This window comes from Coccinella septempunctata, chromosome 1 (assembly GCF_907165205.1).
Source record: "Coccinella septempunctata chromosome 1, icCocSept1.1, whole genome shotgun sequence".
NCBI lineage: Eukaryota > Metazoa > Arthropoda > Insecta > Coleoptera > Coccinellidae > Coccinella > Coccinella septempunctata.
The window spans coordinates 37,679,276-37,695,467 of record NC_058189.1 but is presented as its reverse complement, the minus strand read 5'-3'; the positions used below and the strand labels follow the sequence as shown (position 1 = coordinate 37,695,467).

At 36.5% G+C, this 16,192-nt stretch overlaps 1 protein-coding gene across 2 annotated transcripts in view; it reads left to right on the top strand.

Annotated features, from left to right (window-relative positions):
• Positions 1-16,192, top strand: part of LOC123309347 (heparan-alpha-glucosaminide N-acetyltransferase-like) — a 52,582-nt gene that overhangs the window by 24,205 nt on the left and 12,185 nt on the right. For both annotated transcript variants that reach the window (XM_044892431.1, XM_044892438.1), the window contains exons 3-8: positions 184-400; positions 2,769-2,928; positions 3,651-3,855; positions 9,105-9,266; positions 9,328-9,449; positions 15,431-15,597. In XM_044892431.1, coding sequence (XP_044748366.1) covers positions 184-400; positions 2,769-2,928; positions 3,651-3,855; positions 9,105-9,266; positions 9,328-9,449; positions 15,431-15,597 — 1,033 coding nt within the window. The remainder of the gene's footprint in view (positions 1-183; positions 401-2,768; positions 2,929-3,650; positions 3,856-9,104; positions 9,267-9,327; positions 9,450-15,430; positions 15,598-16,192) is intronic.

The following is a 16,192-nucleotide window of genomic DNA, read 5'->3' as shown; positions in this document are numbered from 1 at the left end:
TGTTTGCAAACAGTGTTCGCGAATAATTCTCGTTTGGTATAAATGCGCCTTATCACAAAGGTGAAAGAACATTATACTCAGAACAAGTTTCTTTGAATGCTTCAACTAACGCATTTCTTGATTCAACTATGCAATTTTCGAACAATATTTGTTTTTTCAATGATCAAATGCATTTTATTTCAGTGTGATTACTACATGAAATGGAAAGTTTTCGCAAGTGATGTCTTCCGTGTCAATTCCAATTATAAGTATAAGATTTCAAGTTCGCCAAATGACGTCAAGGATAATATATTATGTGATATACCGGAACCCATGGGAGAATATGGCGTATATAATGTTACCTTAGATGACACACATTGTACATTTCAGGTAGAAAAAGAGCCAGTAAATATTTATTTGCGTAAGTATTGAATAATGAGGACACTTTATCATCTTTTTTATGAACCAATGATAAAAACTCTTATGATAATAAGATCTTTATGAAAAAGCGAAAAGTGAAATTAAATGAATTTCGAGTCTTTCTATGTTTCTTTGTTTGCACATAGATGTAATGGCTAGAGCCTCTGGCTGAATTCTCACAGTTCACAGTTTTGTTTTTGTTATAAACCTCTTTTCTTTACCAATGCCTGATAATTTCAAATAGATTTCAACAAACTCTCTACAGAATTATCAGATTCTCAAGTGGAGATTAGTAACTGAAAAATTATTACAGTTGCTCAAAAGGATTTAAAACAATAAGTCAAATGCCTACTTGTGGCTGAGAGGAACTGAATCAGAGAATTTAATGTGAACTGTTATTCGCGATAGGACTTGTCTGGCGTGTATAGCTGCAGTTTCGAACTCAATCAATCCTATCTCAAAAACGGTGAAATTTTTTTGAAAAATTGTTTCAGGCAAAACTTTCCGATTTTTATTCGGCTTATGAAAGGTCACATTATATATTTTCATCTTATTCTCGAATCACTATGGTTCGGAATACGAAAAAATCACCACGCTCGATAATGTCCAGGTGACTCTTTCGTCCACTTGAATAGTCAGATTTTCAAAATGTACAGTTTTGCACATATTCAAGAAATAATCAAAAGGTATACACACAACACACAAAAAGAGAATGGAGAATTTCAATGCCGAAGATTTCATTCTGCTGGTTTTACTGTTCATTTTCATTTGATTCTTTTTGGTGGAAAATTCTTGAAATGGTTGAGGTATCGGTGGAAAGCCTAATATTTATTTTTTTTTCGGAAAAATGTGGAAGGTAATTTCCATTCCGAATGAAATATGGTTGGCTTTGGCCAATATTTCAACATATCAATGGAGGTCTGCAGTGGTAGAAAATTGTCCTTTGAATTTAACTGAGGGGTGGGATTCCCTCTTTACATTTTCAGATTTTAAGAAATATTTCACGTTTTGCCATTAATCAATTATACTCCAGTTACCCTTGAAGCCTCATCAAATTCAACCACATATGTATATCTTGAAACGGCATTGAATAAGCAACAAGATGTATGAATAAGAAATACTCCTTCTGAAGTATTCTTTATGGAATATCTTTGAAAAGTCCCATTTTAACCGTTTCCCAAAAAAGTACTTAAAAATGAAAAATAAAAATGGGTATTTAAAATTTGCAGCGTTTCGTTTCTATTGCACAAGTTGGCGACTGAAATATGCGTTGATAATAAAGGACAGCAAATACACTATCTTGATGGGAATAACAAAGATGGCTGTCTATGAAGTCTGCGACGAACGAGGAAGGTCGTAAAATTTTATGGGATTTTTATGGCCGGTTGCTGTTGAGGCTTGCCAGTGAGTACGCGCCTTATGATGGCTGTAAATGAACAGCTGTTATTTGATAAACAAGCCATTGTTTTCTATTTTCTAGTAGGTGCTGTTGCCAAATCGTAAACTAGAAACGAAGCGATTCAAATTTTGAAACCACATATTTGAAGAATGATTTTCAATAGTTTCTGCGGTGTATTCGAAAAATTCATGAATGAAACTCATAATTATTCAGTTTAAACTTGCATATGCTGTGATAACCCAAATTGCGGAGAATTCCCCATTTCAGTATAAAAAACTCCTTGAAAGAGCCTGAATGAAAAAATGCTTCCAATGAAAATTTCTTAGGCTTCATGGTAACATTGAATGCAGACATTTTATCATTTCCTTGCAGAATATTGATCTTCTTGAGAAACTGAATACATTTTGTTCTTCTCGTTTTTTCCATAAAATGAATAATAAAGAATCAATAATTTTGGTGAATTATCTCGTCAATCCACGCTTCAACAGTGTTTCAACACTATGACTGCAGAATTACTGCAATAACTGGGTTTCATTATTAAAACCACGCAAAATAAAATGAAGATATTTTATAAATTGGGTCACGTCGACTGACCCTGAGGCAACATACAAAGCTACTCAAAAAATGACCAGCAATGAACGTCGATGCGCTATAGTGATTGGTTGGTTACTATACTTACTATATTAAACATACTTAATACTATAAGTATTAGGTGCGGGAAATTCGAAAAGATGGACTTTATTTGGAATTGGCCCTTTTTAGGAGCAACCACACATCTACTCAAAATAGAATACCGTTAGTCATTTCTCATAAATAAATCTTCGAAAATAAAAAATAGTTATTTTCTTTTAGTATTTACTAGTATTCGAATGAAATACTCTGATAAACTCTGGTTATGTGTTCGTTGTTATTCCTATCCTTGTTTCCATATGGAAGGATGCATGATAACTTATTCTAATTCTTTTTCCAGCAATGGTAACCGTTTTACTGATATATGTAGTAATCATATCTGGAATTTTCGGTATCAAAAAATTAATTGAAAAATTTCACAGAACTAAGTCAACCGAGGTTTTCCCAGATGAGACGCATCCAAAAAAAAGTAGAATCAAATCTTTGGATACTTTCAGAGGGTAAGTACCTCAGTACGTTTTAGTTCAATGAAGTTTACATTTTACATGAGTCGAATATTCTGGTTACAAAGAATGACATCAAAATCGTTACCAACCCTATGCGAATATACAGTGAGGTTGTTAATAGATCCACGATACAAAATCTGAAAGAGACAATATTTCATAGACTTCATCTTTGCCGGGAAATAGATGGAGAACATTTTGAACATTTATTACGAGAGTTCATTGAAATAGGTAACTGTTGCAATTTAAAGTCACGTCATTTTATGCCAGGATCCTTTTATAATAGACTAAAATGCTCATGAAATGATAATGCTCTAACATATTTTTTGCGAGAAAATAAAAGCGTTAAATAGACAATTCAAATGCACTCAACATGGAATAAGTTGCTATTTCAAGAAAAAAATTTGCCAACCCAGTGTAAAGGAATATAAGGAGGATAAATTCTTTATCAAACACCAGGAAGAAGAATTTTTCAGAATAAATTTATCTAAACCTTCTTGAATCGAATTTTATCTATTGGTGAAAACGGCATGAAAGTCCGTTCATTATCTTTAACAGACACACGCGGCGGAGAACTTTATTGTATATACTGATACACATTTGTTGTCGAAATATTGTCCCGTTCAGATTTTGGATGGAGGGTTGTCCATTTACTTCCTCACTGTATAATGTGGAGTTAATGTGTTTCAAGTTTCACATATTCCTTCTTCTCCTAACAGGATATCAATCGTTACGATGATTTTTGTAAATATGGGGGCTGGAGGATATGTCATATTGGACCATGTACCATGGAATGGCTTCCATTTGGCTGACTTTGTGTTTCCATGCTTCCTGTGGATAATGGGTGCCTGCATTCCAATTTCTCTAACTTCCAGTTTCAAGAGGGGTGTTTCGAATAACGAACTTATCGCATCAGCTGCCAAAGTGAGTGATGAGAAATTTTATTTGAATGTGATTATACCTATCATGGTGCAGTTCGTTACATTGTTTTAAACAAAAACAAACGAGTAGAAGTCGTGGACTTTTTTTTTTGTCATTTTTATATTTCTGATATATACATGGTCCTTCAATAGTGCGTTGCGCTTCCATAGTGTCGAATCAGACATCTAATAAATTTCGTTGGAAGGTAGGCTTAAAGTACCTACTTTCATTTGTGCATCTTAGTAAAACATTTTCTAATATCATGGGAATTTCCAAAACAAATTAATCAACAAATGATGGAGTTTCTTAAAATGGATCCGCCAGGATATTTTCATTTTCAAATATTTTGAATGGAATCCAATAGCTCTATCATGACGCAAAATATTAGAGATATTTTTCTAACTGTACCTCTACTGATCTAATTCAGAGAAAATTGCACAAAGTTGACGGAACGGTAGTTCAGTAAGTCATCTACCGATATCAAGAAGCTGTCAGAGTACAAATTTAAACAGAAATTTTTTATACTGAAATATTTGCATAGTCGAGTAATACTAATTTCGTAAACAGCGAGTAAGAGAGGCAAGAGGGGAAAATCACAAAATCAGATAATTTACGCCCGGTTGTGCAATCGAAGGTTAACCTTTGGTTGAGGAAATTTTACAGGTTAGGCGTTTTACAATCACCCGAAAAGTGAACATGAACAATACCTGAAGTATGGACAAACCTGAAGTAAAATGACAGATTTTTTTTTCTATGAATTTTATTCAAATTCCATCATAATCGATGTTTGAGGTATACTTAAATCAACGATATAATAATAAAGATTGGAGTTACCAGGAATAGTTGGGGAGCCGAAGAGGGAAATTTGGGATTTACTCGAGCGTATCAGATTAACATATCTTGGACCCTGTAGAGCCTACCCCTTCCAAAAATTAGACCTGTATATAGGGGGAATTGTATAGGACAGCCTGTCAGAATAGTAAAAAAAACCGATCATTGTACATACTCGAGCGTGTCAGATTAAGATATACGTGGTTAATTACATGTTGAATAGAATATATTCTCTGAATCTGACAATTTAAGCGTGTCGAAAATGTGTGGGGGGGTGACAAACTTGCAAAAAAAAAGTCACGTGTACATTATCTAGCGCGGTGGTGTTTTTTCTTATTTTGAAGCTAATGATTCAAGAATAACGGAATAAATATAATCTGACAGTTTTAGCAAGCCGAAACAATAAAAATTGGCCATAAAGGTCACAAAAATCAGTTTTCTTTAATTATCTCCTCCCCTGGGCTTCAAATCTTTTTCGCATTCATTATCATTCATTATGAAAGTTGTAGAGCATAACATTTTCCACAAATTTTGTCCTAAGCAATTTTTTCTACGTTCAAACGTTTTTGAGATATATGGCGATTAATGCGAGGTGTTTAACGATAAATGCTGAAGCGAAAATTCACTCGTTGGAAAATAGTACATTCTAAGGATCAGTCAGAGACAACACTAAAACTTTCGTGACTAATTTCGAAATTGTCATCATAGAAATACCTTAGTCATTTTTTTATTGAGTCGAAAGTTGTACGTAGAGTGGTTCCAAACTGCTCCGATTGAGGGGCGCGAAATTCGAATTCTATTTCTTAGTATTAAATTTCATTGTTTTGATCAGAAAACAAACATCCTGAGCGACAAAACAAAAGTATGGTTTTGTTTTGTAATCATGATGTTAGTTTTCATCTAAACATTGTTTGGAATCAATTAATATCAATGAAAAACGCTGTTGGATGTGCTATATTTTTATTTGCAATTTATGAAAAATTTACAAAAATTTAAATTACGGACAATAAATGAAGCTTTGACTATGACACGAAAGTATATGGTGATCTGTTATACGTCGAAGGTGTTATTTCTGTACGATAGGTTGTTTTTAATTATTAAACTAAGTTGGATTTGTAAAATATACATATATCAGAAATTAATATGAACATATTCAATATACCATCATTTGCATTTCTGAATAAGTATATTGAAAGAGTAGCAATTGAGAATCATTGAATGTACCTATAAAGGTCATAATTTCCCCTTAATAGGCCGTTCATGCAAAGGATGCTTTCTGCATACAATAATTTACGTGGTTGAACAGTTATCAATTGACCAGCAGTAAAATGTTCACTGCTCATGGTGTAGTCAGTAGTGTTTGCTGAACTTATTGTCTCTCATTGTCACCCTGAGAATTTTATCCACTTCGAAGTACAATAATCATCAACTAGAACGAGCTAGACAAACAAAAAGCGGTACAAGAAACAAAATATTTAAAACCACTTGCATCAAAATTTTATCCAGTCCTAGCGTCATAAAAACATGCTTGACACACAAATGGCGCTCAAATCGCTTTAGTCGCATCGTTTCCCATCTTTCTACCCTATAATCTTTGAACCTACTATTATCCCGCTAAGTTCCTCAAAATGTTTCAAACTTAAGTACGATATGCCTAAGATGTTTCGTTTGCGACATCCCTTCAATGCTTTCATTGAGATGTTCTAGTCTTTATTTTCCTAAATGATCAACCTGTCTTTTGCTGGGTAACCGCGTTAAACTTCATTGGGTGCGCTCGGAAGTTGGGAGTGAATCAAGATTTGTTCAAATATGCGTTACAGCAGAATGAAACAAAATAGTAGTGGGACAACAATTTCGACAATATGGCAGAAACCAAAAAATATAGAGTAGAAGGATAGGAAACGCCCTCATATCTCTAGTACTTACAACCGACTACATTTTGATCAGTGAAAACACACTTGACAATGAAATGGCGCTTCAAACGTGTACTTTCTATACAGAAAAACTGTTTTATTAACAGTTTTCTGTTTTATAATTGAGAGGCGTAATCGTCCATGATAAGGATTCAGTTTCATCATAGTTCTACTGCCGCTCTTGATGGCAAATCCTTAGTCCGTAGAATTCAATCTATGAGACAAGGGATTCAGGGCCATGCAGAACCACAGAGGGCTCAGCGAATCTCCTTGGAAAATTCCGCGTCTTATTTCCGGACTTATTCCAATAAGTCCTATTGTAATGGAGCCATCTGCTGCTTTCATTTGAAGACTAGTACGCCAGGTTGACATGGCGTTTTTCAGGAACTTAACAATATTGGGATCCACCTTTTAAATCTTCAAGATCGTCAAGAGCCATTCGTGAGGTAAAGAATCGAATGCTTTTTTGTAGTATATGTAGGTATGCAGCGTAAAGATTCCTCCGCTTGGAGAACGCTTGATTGCAGATAACTGAATCTATTATTAGTTGCCCTTTGCACCCTCGGCTGTCTTTGGTGCATCATTTCTGTTGCATGGCGATGATGTTATTCCTTTCGCAATGGTCGTGAATTCGATTTGAAATGCACGATCCGATTTATTTGTACATCGTTGGAAGACATGTGATTGGTCGGTACTTGGATGGGTCTTCTGTTTTGCTATGGTCTTTAGGTAACAGGTATGTTGTGCCATGTGTAAGGAATACTGGCATTCTTTCAGGATTTTCAATGAGAACATTTATTGCGGAGGTCAATTTGTCATGCATGATCCAGAAGTTCTGCAATCCATCAGGCCCAGGTGTTTTCCAGTTGTGTAGTCCTATGATAGCTGATTTTAATTCTCCAATTGGGATCCTGACATGCTGCATCGGCTCATATTTTATAGCTTCTGATTTTTCATCTTCAATCCATCCGGTATCTCTATTGAAATGAGGATTCGTTGATAATTGTTCGGTCCAGAATTGTTCAATGGCTTCCTTTGGTGATAACTTTCCATTTTCCCCATTAGACGATGTGAGTGATCGGTAGAAAGGTTCTTCCGACTTTTCGAATAAATTATTGTCTCTTTTCCGGTTATAATTGCTCTTATATCTCCTCGGGCGTTCTGCATACAGACTTAACTTTTGCTTCAGAGTATCGAGGCAGTGGTGAGCTGCAGCATTCTCCGTCTCTCGTTCTGTGTGTGTTCTGTTTCTATCCATGATTTCTTTGGCAGCTTTCACAAACTTTTTTTCGCGATTTCCGTTCAAGTACTCTTCTTAGCCCAGCTGTTTTGTGTTGAAGACGTTTCTGCTATGGTGGCGCGTGTAATTTCTGTAATTTTGGACCATCGCTGTTCGTTCGGCGAATTTTTGCTATTCGATGAGCAGAGGATCTGTTCCTCCCAGTTCGGCAAAGTATATCCTCATTTAAGAGTCAACTTATCGGTAGAGCTCTTTCCTATCATCCTGATGTTCAGGCTCACTTGCGTTGCAAGGCTTTCAGTATCAGTTTCTTCTAGCTGTTGTTGCCCAGGCATGTGAATTTCATCTAAGGTGTTGGTGTTATTCTCTATTTCTAGCGGACGCTGAAGTTCTTTTTTAATTGCGTCGATTCGGGCCATTGGTATTAGTTCATTTCTCAAAATTACGCGGTACTGGTCTGCCACCCGTTGTTCAGTGACATTGAGATTTGGGTAGGCGTTGCAGAATTCCTCATGGAGCCTTTTCCTGTAATTGTTCGTGTTCTGCCCTAGTCCCGTGATTGAGTATATGCGCACAATAGTTTCATTCATAGACGTTGTCCATTTCATGCGCTTTCTAACTTACCCCGCTTGGATGAGTACTGGCTGAATATCCTGCGCAGCACCTTCAGCGGTTCGAGTCGGCAATTTAATTGGACTCGTTGGTTGCTGTTGTTGCTTTGGAGCTGTAGCTTCTTTTGCAGCAGGAGCCCGCTTCCTCAACATCCTGCCACCGACGTCCCGCATGCTGTCATGTCCAGCGCCGGCTCCAGACATGCCCTGACGATCAGACAGCGACTTATAATTTTTATTATCATTACATGGGCGTACTGATTTGAGGTCGCGGTCGATCGTGATAATATTTTCACGAAAAGATTTTGGTTCTCGATTATCATCTTCAAAATAACTGACGAATTATCCATGAGGTGATTAGCACCTATGAATAGTGCGAATTGACTGGATAAGTTTAAATATAACTGAAACATATTGAGATTTTTGTAAATAAAACATTGAGTCAAATCTTCAGATCTCAAACCCATTTTTTCCATCTATAGTATGATGAAAATGAATGAAAGTCATTTCAATTTCCTTCAAAACTAAATTCAACGATTCTCTATCACACAAAAACTATAACTCTACAACCCACATTCTCATTTTTGTTGAAACGCTAAATGTAGAGTTCAGATCTCTGATGTTCCTCTTCACCTTATATGATCAAATATATTTCAGAGATCTGTCAAATTATTTTGCATTGGAGTGTTTCTTGGCTCTGGTGTATACCTTGATAGATTCAGAGTGATGGGAGTCCTTCAAAGGTTTGGTATCTGTTATTTTGTGGTTACACTAATTTGCATCGCAACGTTGAAGAGGAACTTGTTGATAAATACAGAGGTATATATAATGAGGAACATGGATTTCATTGTGAGAAAATAATGAAAATTCATTCTTGTAGAATACCAAAGTTCGATGGAGTACCAGTCTAGAAACTACCATGTATGGCTGGATACCTGCTTTATATGCCGCAATACAACATTTACTTATTATTTTTCTGGTCGCAGACGAAGGCTGTGAAAGGTAATGCTTACGATATAAGAGTATATTTGTGAATAACATCAAGGCCCGGTACTTTCATCAGCGAATAAGTAGATTTATTCCGCAGATGAATCTTATACTTAGAATAAATAAAAAATAATGCCAGATATAAGCATACAGTTAAAACGAATAAATAACCCCTATTGGCCAAATAAATGTCTTTGAAACTTAGGAATAAGAGTCTATCTGTCAGATATGCATGTACAGGGAGTACGGATTTAACGTCCACTGGCGAATCCAGAAGGGGGTAAAGGGGGTAATTACCCCCTCCCAAGCCTCTTCGAAAGGAGAATCAGCTTGTAGCATAGATAAAATAAATAGGGCAGCAAATGATGCGGGATATTGAAAACCGTGCCTTATATTAAAATGTACATTTATGACTACCCATAGTAACATAGACTCCGCCTGTGAGAGAGAGGTCAGTTGGTTGAATAAGATGAAGAGATGGTGGGCAAGGTTCTTAACACTATAGAACTTTAATTACCTTCTAAATTCTGGTTGTTTTCAGTGTACGGAATTCGTGAGGGAAATATACGGTTTTAGTTTGTTTGCACAACTAAGAACTAATAAACACATCATACATAATGCACATTTCCCTAGCCTCAAGTCCAAGTGCCAGGAATATTATCCAATGAATAGTCATAATATGTTGCGTCGGCTCAGTATTTCGCCACCGCAAGGTCTGCGTTCGATCCCGGGCTAGAATAGTATATAACATTACTAACAAGGTAAGAGGGTTTTTACTGGCGAATGGAGGATATAACCTCCTTGAGCCAGTAAAACCCGTTACTTTGCGTGTATTGTTTTATATTTTATTTGTTTCTCATTAGTAAAAAACTAGATAAATTCCAAAAAAATCTCAATAATTTGTCGTAAATGTCGTAAGCTATGGAAGCGTTGCCATGAACATGTCTGTTTATTTTTCTTTACATTTGTTTTGGCGAAAGCGAAAATGAATGTACCAAAAGAAATTATTGAGGCAGCCAGCAGTGTAGCTTCAAGTTTATTACCTGCAAAATCAGCTTCAAGGTACGAGCGAGAATACGACGACTTCAAAAAGTGGCAAAACAAAAATAGTGTGATTAGGGTAACTGAAGATGTTTTGTTGGTCTACTTGAATCAACTATCAGCTAGATTCAGCCCTAATACTTTATGGGCAAAATGGTCTATACTGAAAAGCTGCTTGGAAATGAAAGAAAATGCCCCTGTTCGCAGGTTTGTTTTCCTTAAAAAATTTATTGAAAAATATGACGTTTAGTTATACTATATTATATTATATATTATATTATATGAGCGTTATACGCCAAAAAAGGCCAAGGTATTAAGTAAAGAAGAGGCTGAACAATTTTTTTTACATGCTCCTGATGGCCAGTGGTTGCTGGCGAAAATTGTAACAATATTTGGGATTTTTGGATGTTGTCGATGTGACGAAATTCTCTCCTTAAACATGAATGATGTAGAAGATATGGGAAAATACGTTATTGTGACATTGCGGCATACAAAAAAATTAACAACAAGAAGATTGACCATAACCGATGATGGCTGCAGCTTCAAGCCCTGCATGTTATACAGAAAATATGTAAATCTTCGGCCTCCTGGAACAGAAAGCCTAAGATTTTTTTTGACATACCGACATGGAAAGTGCATTTCCCTTAATGCTGGCCAGCACACTATTGGTGGTGTCCCAAAGCATATAGCGAAATATTTAGGTTTAAAAGACCCAGAGTTATACACCGGCCACTCTTTTCGCAGAACTGGAGCCACTATGGTTGCGGATTCGGGTGGAGATATTTTAGCACTAAAGCGTGCAGGAGGGTGGAAGAGCACCGAAATTGCGATGAGTTCATGAGTTATGTCGATGATTCGGTCAACAAGAAAATCGAAATGTCTAGCAAATTATTTGGTAGTAAGCAGAGTACAAATGTCCTGCAGTCCTCGAGTTCAGCAGTTCCTGAGTCAACAGATGGTTCATCATCATCAGTATCAACTCTTCCATCATCAAAAATCTGCGTTACTGGAAATAACAATTGTACCATGATTTTCAACATATATGACGATAAAACAAAATTTTTTAATGTAAATAATACTACTAACTTGTAAAAATTTTGCAAGTTAACTGTCAGTTTTACAAGTTATTGACTTGATAAAATAAACTTTCTTGATTAATGTTGTGTTTTTGGAAACTGACGTTTACAAATGAGAAACAAATAAAAGGAATTTTCTAGTTCATACGGGTATGGGCCACCATTCACTGTTTGGTTCAAATTAACAGTGCTCTGCCTAAGGTGGCGTAAGGACACAGTAACAAAGCCTACACAGAACACAACTGATTCTCCGAACTCGTACAAGCCCCAAAACTTCTGAGGGGTATTCCGGTGCATATGGGGAATCAGGATAATAATATGAATAATTCTAACAATTTTTCCCCTTATTTATAAAGAATCGAATAATAAGCTATATGCAAAGAGGTATCTTCTGACTTCTCACAAAGTGTTATAGATTATTGTTCAATATCCTTGATTTCATACGGCATTCTTTTTCTATTCAGAATATTTGAAGAATTTATACTCCGGGAGAAATATCAGTTCAAAATAGCCGGTCAGGAAAATTGATGGATAGAGTAGATAGAGAAAGGAATAAAATATCCTAACATTTTCTTCATACTGAAAGCCCTCTAGAGCCCCAGCTCCAAGGATTAAAATGAACCACAGAATACTGTCAACGGTTGAGAGCATGTCCCTCGTATTTTTTTGAATGTGTAAAACGGCTGGCCAGTAAAATAGATAGAAGAATTCAGATCATCAGATTTACTCAGAAAAATTTCAATTTTTTTCTGACAGCCCTAGCAATTTTAAATTTTCAAAAAAAAAGTGGAACATGCGCTCCAGCGTAAACAGAATATAGGTTCATTTTGATAGTTGGAGTACATCTTATACATTCAATCATTGGCAGGCCATTTTGAACTTGGAAAATGAGGAATATGCTCATCGTAGACTCAATAGCTCATTTTGATCCTCGGAGTTAAAGTAAAAAAAAAATTATATCAGGATATTTTAGTCAACCCTCTATACTTTCACATTTATTTTAGCACTCCGTTGGCCATGAAAATTTGTCACATTCCACTCTGTATAGTACGAAAATGTGGGGGTTATGACGCTCATCAAAACATTTTTGGGTTTAGTAATAGTAATAGTATTTATTAATTCTCACAATGATTCTACAGAGTGAAATGAAAGGAGAGTAGGTCAAAAGAGAAATTGAATTAAATCCATGTTAAGTTCAATAGTGAGTAGGGTTCGATATACACCAAATAACTGAATATTTTCCTCTTGAAAGTCTTTATGTTTGTGATGTTTTGGTATTCCTTCGGTAAAGCGTTGTGGTATTTCATTGCCATATAGAATGCACCTTTTTCTTACATCGTTAGGGAGTGTTTGGGGTAGATGTAGGGGACCACCTGTCTTGCATCTTCTCGGCGTCTGCGTCCGGCGAATAGGTCTGAGTTTTTGCGTAGAAACAACAGCAGTTTATAAACATAGAGGCCATAGACTGTAAGGATTTTGTTTTCTTTGAATGCTCATGCTCCTTTGCAAGATTCTTTGTAGCCCTTCTTCAGTATAAGTCTCAGTACCCTTTTTTGCAGTACGAAGACTTTCTCAGTATTTGAGCTGATCCCCCAAAATATTACTCCATAACCTATCAGGGACTGAAAGTTGGAGAAGTAGGCAGTTCTACTTGAGGTTGGTATCCAGCAGTACGCCAAGGAATTTTTTCGAGGGCTTCAGTGAGATTTCAACGGTCTCTGACACTTCAATTTTCTCCGGGTATGTCAGACGGCTTTTATTTGTCGAGAATATTACGCATTCAGTCTTGGTATCATTCAATATCAGACAGTTATCTATACACCAGTTTTGAGCTCTACCGAATGCCGAGGACAGGTTCTCGAAGACTTGCGATGTTTGCTGACAGGATAAGGAAGTCTGTATCATCCACATATATTACAGCTTTCTCGTTCTCACTCACGGCTATTTTGGGAAGGTCGTTTATATATAATATGAAAAGTATCGGTCCTAATGTACCACCCTGTATTACACCCATATTAACAAGGCGCTCTGAGAAGTCAAAGTCGCCTTTGGCTGCTCTAAGAAGTACACGTTGTCTCCTATTTGAAAGGTAGCTATTGATGAGAAGTAGCTGTCTGTCTCTGATCCCGTAGAGTTCGAGTTTCTGAAGTGATCTCACATGGTCAATGCAGTCGAAGGCTTTAGATATATGTAGGAATAAACACATAGGAATAAGACCTTTTTCCAGTGCTTCAAGAATAGACTGCGTTAGTTGGAAAATCGCTGTTTCTGTGATTCTTCACTTAATAAACCAGTGTTGACTTCGGGATATGATTTTGAATTTTTGACAAAAGTTTATGAGTCGATCAGGTGATATTTTCTGCAAAATTTTCGAGAATGAGCTCAGCAGACTGATAGGGCGATAATTACTGATTTCTGATTGGTTCCCTTTTTTGAGTATAGGTTTGATAATTGCTAGTTTGAGCTCGTCAGGGAAGATACTATGTACAAAGGATGCATTCATGATATGACTCAGTGGTTTTGCTATATGTACTATGCACTTTTTGATTATGAACATAGGAATTGCATCGAATCCATAAAATTTCTTATTTTTCATTTCACTGACTGTATTAATGATCTCTTTTTCTGTCAATGGGAACATGTAGAAGGAATTTTCGTTACGTTGAATATCGATATTTTTGTCAGTTGTTTTGAGTCCCCTTGTTATATTTGGGGCTGCATCGCTGAAGTAATTATTGAAATTGTTTGCTAAGTTTTCCGGGTTTTCGCTGCATTCTATGTTTGACCAGATTAAGTCGAGCTTCCTGTTATCTCTTTTACTACATTCCAGAACGTTGCGGATTTATTCAGGGCATTTGTAAGCTTCTCGTTGTAGTTGTAGTTCTCGTTTGGTTGTCTGTATTTCCTCCGAGTATTTAAATTTTTCTTCAGATTTTTTTACTGTGAAATTTACCTCTTGAAATTTTTCGGAAAATAACATTCCAAAAAGATCTGAGAATTTCCTCCACATGGCGTTTACTTCTGTTTGATCTTCACTAATCACAGTATCCCATTCAAGGTCCTGGCAGAATTCTAATATAGTTTCTTCGCTGTATTTCCTATATTTGATTGCCTTGGGATCTGTGTTTTGCAGTGGGATTTTGAATCTCACTTCCTGGCAGTGATGGTCGGATAGATGGGGCTGATAGACAACTGTGCTTATACCTATAATCAGTATTAGTAGGTATGTTGTCCACGCAGGTTGCAGAATTTTGGGTGATGCGGGTAGGCTGCCAAATAAGTTCTTGTGCTCCGAAGTTCTCGATGAGGCTTAGAAATGAAATAAAATATGAAGTCAAAAATATGTGACGAACATAAGTGACGTTTAAGGCGAAAACACATTATTAACACGCCATCCATCCACTGAGGATGGATGGTAGGTACCCTTTTTCTTGAAACATGTTTAAGGAGTTTATACCTTTCATAGAAAATTCAATTAGATTTTTGAAAGAAAGTAATTTCGGCTCCATTTGAATGCTTTTGTTCACATATCATCTTGCGTTCGTTGGTTCGTTCACCCTTCTGTATTCATAACCCAATGATTATTGATTGAAATTCCAAATTTGTAACTGAAGATAATTCCTGAAAATAAAATCCTCAATTGCCACCATATCAGGCTTTATTATTCACTCTGAGCCTACTCCAAATCGCACCATAATTATGTTATGACACCTAGTTCATAGTTGCATAAATGTCAATATTAATATAATGGAGTAATGGACCATTAAAATTTTAAAGATCATTATTATTAAATAATTGTGTGGAAACAGAGTCAGGTCATGTTTTGAATTCATTCATCAATTTCTGTTGATAGCTATCGAAACAAAGTTGAAATTTCAGGGGATATTTTGGACCGGGTGGCCTTCATCAACATGGAAAATACCAAAACTGTACCGGCGGTGCAACAGGATATTTGGACAGGGCAATATTGAAAGCACATGTGTATCATCACCCAACTTCAATAGAAGTCTATAAATCGCAGTCATTTGATCCAGAAGGATTCGTAGGTGAGTATTGTCTGTGATTTGTAAATTTTCAGAATATTATAACCCCCAGTCCGGTCCTGTCCCTTCTAGAAAGTACGGGACGCCGCGATAAAGTTTCCAGAGCCTATATAAGCTCAGCGGAGGAGCAGCACAGGAAAGTACATTCATCCATTCATTGCTGTATCCCTCTACCGAGAATAAATCTACAAAAAGACTCAAAAAACAATATTCACTGCACACTATCGGTGCAATCAAACTTATAATTTCTAAGAGCTCCTTGCGACTAAGGGCCCTTCTGTGACTGAAGAGACTCAACCGTGACCTACAGATCCTTCCACACTCCGGGCATGGATAGTCACCAACCAGATCTGGCCGCCGCTGTATTCTTTTCGAGTCTCCATTATAACTGTGGACCAAAGACCTCCACTGTGATCATTGAACTCTAAAAGAACTGGAAGGGCCTCTTAGGTACCGAAATACGACGAAAAGTGTGTCCCACTGAGAAGGAAGATGTAGAGCAACCCATTTCTTTCTAATGGTTCGGCAACCAATCCAATAACCGCATCAGACGACGGACGCAGCAGTCGTCTCACTTCAACATCCCGGGTTATTTTTG